The sequence below is a fragment of the Nannospalax galili genome, unplaced genomic scaffold (genome assembly GCF_000622305.1).
Source record: "Nannospalax galili isolate Female #2095 unplaced genomic scaffold, S.galili_v1.0 scaffold227, whole genome shotgun sequence".
NCBI lineage: Eukaryota > Metazoa > Chordata > Mammalia > Rodentia > Spalacidae > Nannospalax > Nannospalax galili.
In genome coordinates, this window is record NW_008360303.1 from 155,674 (window position 1) to 165,174 (window position 9,501).

The 9,501-nt window shown below is 34.0% G+C and overlaps 1 protein-coding gene across 1 annotated transcript in view; it reads right to left on the reverse strand.

Moving 5' to 3' along the window:
• Rgs21 (regulator of G protein signaling 21) overlaps positions 1 to 867 on the reverse strand; it is a 20,619-nt gene extending 19,752 nt beyond the window's left edge. Inside the window, exon 1 of the mRNA XM_008824253.1 lies at positions 857 to 867. Within this exon, the coding sequence (XP_008822475.1) occupies positions 857 to 867 (11 nt within the window). The remainder of the gene's footprint in view (positions 1 to 856) is intronic.
• Between the last annotated feature and the right edge of the window lie 8,634 nt (positions 868 to 9,501).

Below are 9,501 nucleotides of genomic sequence, written 5' to 3' on the forward strand. Positions count from 1 at the left end.
GGATGATCAGAGTAGCTTCCTATGTGTGTATGGTTTGCCAGAAAATTGCGTGTATCTGGAGCCAAAATTGCACTTACTATTTCATGGGGTTTTGGCTGATTTCCTGTCTGTTTTCTTCATTAAGCAAGTGCCATCAAGGCCAGCAGTACCCATATTATATGCCCACAGAAGAGCCAGTCCAGATGGGAACTGCGTGAAAGCTACCAGTTATCTTGCTAATTGTGCCAGCTAGAACCAGTTGTATTGCATTAAAAAATGTGGAATTCAACAACTTAGCTATTCACACTCAATTAGCAGTGTGCTGAAGGATGGAAAATCCAAGCGAGGAGTTCATGTGCCCCAGGAAGTGACAGCTGCTCTCTTCCCCAGCATTTAATATCCTTGTAAAACTTTCTTAATAAGTATTGTGATAATAAATAATTTTGCCAGGATATGCAAACATATATATATATATATATGGTATCTCTAACTCATCATTTTGAGAAACATAATTTAAAAAAATCTCAGTATTGATAAGTATTGTGATAATAAATAATTTTGCCAGGATATGCAAACATATATATATATATGGTACCTCTAACTCATCATTTTGAGAAACATAATTTAAAAAAATCTCAGTATTGATTCTCTACTTTGTAGCCTTTCTTTAGCAAGCATAAGGGATTTAGTATAAAAGTAAACTACACCTTATTGGTGCATTTTAGAAAAAAAGAATCAATAGAGAAAGCACAAACAAATCAGAAAAAGACAATTATTATAGTTATCATAAATGAAGGAAACAAAGCATGTATACTAACGAAGACTCAAGTGTTTTGTGCATCTTCTGAGATAGAAATAGCTTTAAACGGCAACTCACTTCACTGGCATTTTTCGTTCCACTGTCTGTCACAGATGATGCTGAATTTCTCTTTCTGATCTTCAAGCTGAAGGTAACATGACAGCACGGACATGACAATTAGTATCCGAATACCTGTCCCTGGTTACAAGTTGGCATTCTTTAAATCATGCTACTGTCAACCTTTTTCATTTTGTCAAGCTTTCTCTGGCCAAAACATTTAAACTAAAGTAACATATTTTGAATAAATGTGACATTTTTCTGAGTCAGACATATTAGATAACTATTCTATTAGAAAATTTACTTGCTAAAGTTCATACACATTCATTGATAATACAACTATTGTTCATAAGATGTTCAATATATCCAATAACATATATTTAATATTCACCTTTAGTCCTTTAATCTGTTAATCATTTGTTTTCCTTTGTTCTTTTATTTTGCATGAAAGGCAAGACCTTTTAGCACACTTATCTTAACAAATACTTTAGTTTAAAACTTTTGCTGATATAACAAAATGTTCTTCAAACTCATTATACTTTTCTCTGAAATTTATTCAGTTACTCATAGCTTAATAATGTGTATTTCTCTATTGATTTAAATCATGAATGCCATATAAATTTATGTCAATATTTCTTAAGTCAATACATTTGTAATAAGATAACTAACATAAGATAATGATGCTAATGTATTTATGAGAATAAAGTCCATATTATATGTTGTTTTAAATGTTGACGTTTGTTAACCTCACACATTGTCAGTTTTATATCTCAATATAATGATACAACAGTAGCAAAAAGTTATTTCCCTTTAACTCCGTATTGAAGTATCCCAATTTGGCTACTTTTCAGAAACTTGTAGAATAGGAATGACTCCAGAGAGCTAGACTGACTGAAGTAGAAGTGATGACCTAAAAGCCAGGGCATCATTCCCCAGTGAGATCATCAATTAACTTAATGTCCTTTGTTAGTTCAAGCACCAGTAAGAATGTTCTTATGGTATCAGAAACTGAATCATTAGATATATTTTGACTTTTACTGATAAAGGATAATGAAGTGTATTAAGTTTATAATGATTATTTGAAAATAATTCTTGTATATTATCTCACAAAATAAAAAATTAGAGATTTTTGGGGGGGGTAAAAATCAGGCAAAGTGTTTAAGAACTAGGAACCAGAACTAAGTTTATTTTACATCAAATCTTTTAAGATAAAAATTTAAATTTATACATTGAGTTCAGTGAAATTATAAGCATGTCCTTTCTCATAAATCCTTTCACAAATCACAAGGGTAATTTGCTCAATTGTGAATTCCTATTTCATCTTGGCTTCTCTTCATTGCTCAGGAAAAGCTAAAACTTTCATTTTACTTACAAAATGAACAGGTCAGAAAATGACCTTTCTTCTGGGGCTCAATGTTTATACATAGTGTTCAATACATCCTGACAAGTAACTGCCCAATAAAGACATTGTTGGTTCAGGTAAACATGAGCAACTTTTAATCTAAGGGGTCTGTCTCACTCCAAGTGTCAGAATTTTTTATAGTATGGAAAGATGAACACTGTTTTCCCAAAGGTGTCATCCCAGTGTCTGGAGAATGTGAATTTGTTGTTTTACATGGTAATGAGGGACTGATTATTCTGGTGGACCTGGTGTAATTATCTGGAGTTAGGTAAGAGAAAGGACAGGCTGGTTTGTGTGAGTTGAAACATTGGGAGTAGGGCCTAAGAGCTAAGAGATGCAGGCGGCATCTAGACTCTAACAAAGGGCTAAGAACAGATATTTTCCTCAGAGCATCCAGGAGCCAGTTCTGTTAAGACTTCGATGTAGAAATGAGTCTAACTTTGCACTCTGATTCCCTGAACTCTAAGCTATTAAATTTGCATTGTTTTAAGCTATGAAGTTTGTGGTAGGCTTTTAATAGCCACAACCAGAAGCTAATGAAGTCAGGGAACTCCAGTCCTTAAAGTCCTGAAAAGAAAAGAGGAATGTAGAAAAATCAGCATAAATTTTGAGTCCAGAGATGTGACTTCAGAGATAAATGTGATTTCTTCATTCTGCACAGAAAACTTGACCTCTGTGAACCTCTTTGTCAGTGAAATGAGATAATACCTATCTCACAAGGTTATGATCTGAGATTAAAGAGATATATACTGTCAGTACAGTTTAATGCTGCTAATTATGTTCGTTTTATTTATTTTTCCTGGACTTAACTTTCACAGAACTATGGTTAACAGAATACTAAAGGAGATCACGGGAACAGTGTTGCCAGTGTGCAACCAATGGAAAGTTTTGTGCAAAGATATGAAGTATATTGTACAAAGTCTTAGAGTGGATAGACAGCCTATGTGACATGGGAATACAAGATGTTAATTGATTAGTTTGATAACTGCTAATTTTGAAAAATTAATATGATTAAGATATGTGATGAAAGAATGGGAAGAATACAAAAATAAAAGCAAGTATATGGTAGACATTATCTGTAAGTACGTAGATTTTTATATCAATTAAAATGGCGTGGTAGCACACGCCTTTAATCTCAGCACTCAGGAGGCAGAGGCAGGCGGATCTCTGTGAGTTCAAGGCCAGGCTGGTAAACATAGTGAGTTCCAAGACAGCTGGGGCTACAGGGAGACCCTGTCTCAAAAAGACCAAAAAATAAAAAATAAAACTTATAAAGGAAGACGGAATTGACAGAATGTTACAAATTTTTGGTTTATGGATTAAGTCAACGACACATATTATACTTATAAAACATGTGCTTATGATAAGAGCTATATTGTTTGGCACACTGAACTCTATATCTGATTTTCCTAGTTTAATATGTAACATGGCTTTCTTATTGATATTTTAATAAAAAGACAAAGTATTGATTCAAGGCTAAAAAGACAGTGTTAGGTGAAGTCAAGTGTGAGGGAGGAAAGGAAAGGAGTAGCCGTGTGCCTGGGGAAGAGGGAAGTGATGCCAAAGAAAATTGTTTTTACTCTTTAAGTTCAGAAAACAGTGTTCCAACTCACATCTGTGGTGAAGACACAACATGGCTGGGAAAGGACACACGTGGAAGAAAGCTGAGGGAACATAGAATGCTTGCACATAGTTTGGTTAATTTTTCTATCAGATGTTGCAACATTTTCATCGCTTACTCAAAGCAATGAAATATTTTTTAAATCTGTAGGAAACTGCCTATTGGACATAAAATTACTGTTTTGTACCTCGTTTTGCATAGTATATAAAAGTTAATACAATTTAATTCTGATTTGCATAGTTTAGTTTAAATGAGAACATGCCCTTTCAATTTGATGCAATTGCTAGTAAAATGTTCATAATTTAAAAAAATATGTATTGTGAATTAGTTGTATGCATTCACCTGAGGGTGTTATGAGTGTGTTGGGCGGGAAACTGTCAACTAAAACAATAAAGCCTTGAACTAATTAAAAACTAAAATACATTGAGCATACATGTATTAGAAACTTCCTAAGCATTGTCTTTTTTGGTCATTATTCTATGAATGAGACGTTTCCATGCCCATTTTATATATAGGAAACCAAGAATCTGGGACAGTACCTAACTTGCTGAAGTTTATGTAATAAAAAAGAGTGTGGATGGAGCAAGGCTAACCCATGGTAGTGGGTATTTCAATGGTGGGATATTAGCACCAGTTAGGTTTAGTTTAGCCAAGAAAATGGAGCAGAAAAGCAGGACAGAATAGGATAGGGATGAGTATTTCACATATTCAGTAGGTATTTATACAGTTGAGTACTACTGAATGCATTTAGGAAATACTAGACTATTTGATGCTCCGACACTTACATTTTAGGAATAAAAAGGGAAAAAATGAACTGGGGAAGATTAGTACAATATCAAAGAAAGACAAACTTTATAGAGTTGGGTGGAGTTATCTTTAGGATCTTAATTTACAGCATGTTAGGGAAAAAGGTCATAAATAGGTCAGATGACAATGAGAAGTTAAGAAAATTCAAAGAAAAATTGTAGTGGAATTTGCCAAGGTAGTCAGTGGGAGAACAATAAGAATGAAATTAGGTGTTGGGCCAGAACAATGGCACTGATTGTTTATAGTTCCTCTTATGTTCGTATCCAAATTACAACGGAGAAGAAGAATTAATGTCTTCATAAATGTCTTCACCTAGTTATATAATCAGGTTATATAAACAGTTTGGTTTGGACTAAATAATTTGAAATTTACATTTCTGTTTTATAAGCAAAAGAGAAGAGATAGTTGCATTTTCTCAGTTCTGGCTTACTTGAAGTTACTGCTATATGAGGTGCAATTTATAAAGCTATGAGCCTGGGTCTTGTATGGTTTATAAATTATTTCTGAAAGCAACTTTAAAGAAGTTTGAAATGTTTAGAGCAACAGCAGCACCAGTGAAATGTGTCTGATTTCTCAAAGTGCTCTCTTGGAAGTATAATGCTGATTTGGATATAAAATTCTTAGTATGCTTGTTGACAAGTCAGTCACACCAATTTCTAGTCACACCTCATGGTTGCATGCTCTAAATGTACATTCTTAGTGTGTTCTTAGCACACCAAGTCACTGATACCAAAGAAATATCTGCCTCATAAAATGAAATTGCTAGAAGCCTAACGAGATTTCTGATATAAGTAAAAATGTCTTTTTTGTTTTAAAAGTTAAATAATATTTTGCAACTTGGTGGATTAACACACAAAAATTAATAAATTAAAATGAATTTCATGCGTGATAGAAATTAGTAAAGTTAAGATTATTTTGCAAATTATAAACATGTAACCTGATTTTTAGGGGAGAATAAAGACTTTTTAACTTCACATTATAACATTATAATCTCACAGTCTTCATAATAATTGTTATTAATTGGACTCTTAAAAGATTTCCTTACTATGTCTGAATGTTCTAAAAATGCAGATTTTGTTTTTTGTCTTTTTGAGACAGGGTCTCTCTCTAGCCACAGCTGGCCTGGAACTCACTATGTAGACCAGGCTGGCCTTGAACTCACAGAGATCTGCCTGCCCCTGCCTCCCAAGTGCTGGGATTACATGCGTGCACCACCATACCCGCCTCAAAATACAGATTTAAATAATCATTTAATGGACACCCTCCCATCCATGTTTCAAATGTTTACACTGCTATTTTATATATCCAGCATCTTCTCCTGAGCTGACTTTCCTTATCCTTGATCTTTCTGGGAAAGAGCTCCATATTCAATAAAAACTATGCAAACAATTAGTAGTCTTGGGAAATATTCACAAAGCTAAGCAATATAATATTAAAACAACATTGTAATAAGATTATGTGTGCATCCTCGGCCAAAATTAGGTTGTTAGCACTTTGTAGCTCACCTTTTTTTACAATAAAATTTTGATAAATTGAAAAGAGCAAGTTTCTTGAAGCTATAGTGCTTAATAATGTGTAATAGTGAGAAGAAGCTGATTGGATTCTCATTGTACTTGAAGACATCAGCCCTTAACATGAATGGAACAGACACAGACTGAATGTGTATAGAGATGCATGTCTATAGAATATAATATTTAGATTATAGCATTATAAAAGGCTCCAATTCATTTATTATAAAGTACCAAAGCAAGATATCTAAGCCATGAAATAATTACCTAATTCTCTTCTTTAAACTGAATCCATATTTCGCATATGAGTAATTTATCCTATCCCACTTAGCAGCTATCACAAATGAAAGTGGAATGGGCAAAAACTTCTTCCCAAGCCAGCCACCTTTCTCCCTCAACACAAAACATTTTATTATATATTGTTTACAACCAGTTATCCCCCTCTGTATAATCATTTTGATTTCATACTTTTTTATCTTTTGAGCTTATAAAATTAGTTTTTCTAGAATGGTGAAGTAAAAAAGCATAAAAACTATTCACTCTATTGCCAAGTATTAGTTAAATATTTGGCATGATGCTTAGGGATATTCAATCATGTAGCTTTTTTGACAGGCTAAATGGGTTTCTCTTAATTTGTAGATTATTGCTGCAAGAACTCTCTTTTCAGCATTAGGAAGAAGGCAGGAAGTCATCAAATAAGTGCACTGCCGGGAATCAGACAGCAGCAAGTCTCCCATTGAATCTCCCATTCTGACTACTTGGACCTTTTAATCTTCTGATTAGTGGTACTTAGGTTTGACTTATAGACTGGCTACAGGAAATTCAGAAATGTCATACATACATTAATTTTCAATCAATTGCTTTTTAGAAAATATGCTTTACATGGAAAGATAATATATAAGTTCTTAACTTAGATACTATTACAATAATACGGTTTCCTGAACAGCCACCAAAAATACATTCACCAATTTACTATTGTTTACTATGTCCAAAATCCTTATCATAATTGTTTATAAATTATTTAAGAACCACAATTTAAAAATTTCTTCCCTTCATATACACTGATTTTTCTGTTATTTCCAAATAATGTGTCTATTCCATAACTGCATTTATTTATTTATTTACTTATTAATTATTTATTTATTTGTGGTGCTAGGTATCAAACCTGGGGCCTTGTATATGCTAGGCAAGCATTCTACCACTGAGCTACATCCCAGGTCCTTGGTTATTTTAGACAAGGTCTTACCATGTAGCTCAGTTTGACCTAGAATTCAGTATGTAGCCTAGGCTGGTCTCAGACTTGGCATCCCTCTGCTTCACCTTCCACACTGCTGAGATTACAGGCATAAGCACAAATCCAGGCTTACTCTATTTTTAATTCATGAACTTTCTTCTGCTTAGAGTTTGATTCCCATTTCTTTATCTTCTGAGAAATTTCCAAGATGTAGCTTAAAATTGGCCTCCTCTCAGAAAGGAAGAAGGTTAAGAAACATAACAATGAGGAAGAGGTTAGGAAGTGAAATGGTGCTGATCATCACCATGCAGAAGCCTCTTTTCTGACTTAGATATTCTCCGTTTCTAATTTCAATATTATATGACTTGTCAGGTTCTCAGTATGTGCAGATGCATTAAAAGATAATCAGTTCCTTCTTCAAAGTCAGTAAAAAGTGGAAACAAGGATACAAATCTATTTAATGATTTCAAAGTCGATGTTCTTTCTTTGCATAAGATTTAAAATGTCAGATTATTTGTATCCTTCATTGTAAAGATATTTATCATGAATTTAAAGACAAGAAGCATCAAGTAGTGTTCTGATAATCTAGGAAATTAATTTTCTAGGGAGGCCTTATTGCTGAAAATTAATATAAAGAGTGGGCTTATTTAGGAATCTACCTTACTACTGTTATTTATAGGCACAGATGTACTGATAAATATTTAATTGGGGAAGAATATGAGACACAAGTTACAAATTGGGTTATGCAAATCCACTGTTCAAGTTTTCAAGCATTTTAACGTTGTAAATGGAATGTCAATTATAATTTAGTTTAAAAGAATTGTTACTCTACTGTCTACACAATCTTGGTGGGTAAAGAGAAAGGAAGTGAAGAAGGGAAGGAAAGTGGTGGAATGCACAATTTTTTTCCAAATGTAATACTATTATATTATATGCTGCATGTTCTTTATGGCGTGGGAGTGTTCTCTCAGTCAATTAAATACACAGAGTACAAATGTGACTCCCTAGTGTTTGATCAGTTATTTGCAACTCATTTTTTATTTCAACATCTCCTCTTCAGCATGCCTTTTGTTGACTTTTCATCCTGAGTCATTTACAAACACTGCATCATAATCAGAAGCACTTTGTCATAATATTCTAAATTAGAAATGAATGTCAAGAGCAGGGCGTGGTAGCCCATGCCTTTGATCCCAGTACTCGGGAGGCAGAGGCAGGGAGAGCTGTGTGAGTTCAAGGCCAACCTGGTTTCCTAGCCAGTTCCAGGCCAACTCAAGCTATAAAGAGACCCTGTCTCAAAAAAAGACCAAAAAAAAAAAAAAAGAAAAAAAAGTCACATGACCTTTTAATGCTACAGCTATGAATTCCAGAACAAAAATGGAAGAATGTTAGTGGAACTCTCCAAAGCTATCTTTGAACTTGATCATGATGATATTTGATACTCATCTCCTTTTTGGAATTGACAAAGTGAGCTGGGTATAATGTTGCAAGCCTGTTATCTGGGTACATAGGAAGCAGGAGAATCAGAAAACTAACCTGGACTATATAATACTATACTTCAAGGAAAAGTTGATAAAGTGGAGCTCAGAAAATAGTGTAGCATTTTTACTCATACAACCACTAGATGCAGGGTCAAAGCTCTTTTCTTTATAAATTCAAACGTGTTTCTGCTCCACTTTGTTGAGAAGCTGTCTACAAAATGGTCTAGATGAGCAAAAACATGCAGACTCAAAGACGTATGTGTGTGCACGTGTGTGTCGGGGTGCATCTGTGTTTGTGTGTGCATAGTTTATATATACATAATTGCAGTAGGTTTAGAGGACCATATGCTAAAGTAGCTCATTCCCCACCCCAACAGTATTAACGATTAAATTTGAGTTATATTTTAAGCCTTGCCATTCGTTTGGTTTTGCTCCCTGTGACTTTCATTTTGTCAAGATTCTAGGTTCTTAGGGAGATGTAGCGATAGAATAGAGAGGTCCTGCCCGCACATCAATTTTCTCAGTGGTTTACATTTTATTGAAGTATGCACAATAACTTAAACAGCATTAGCACTGGTATATGGGTATCTTTTTGCCATTTTATCAAGTATACAGA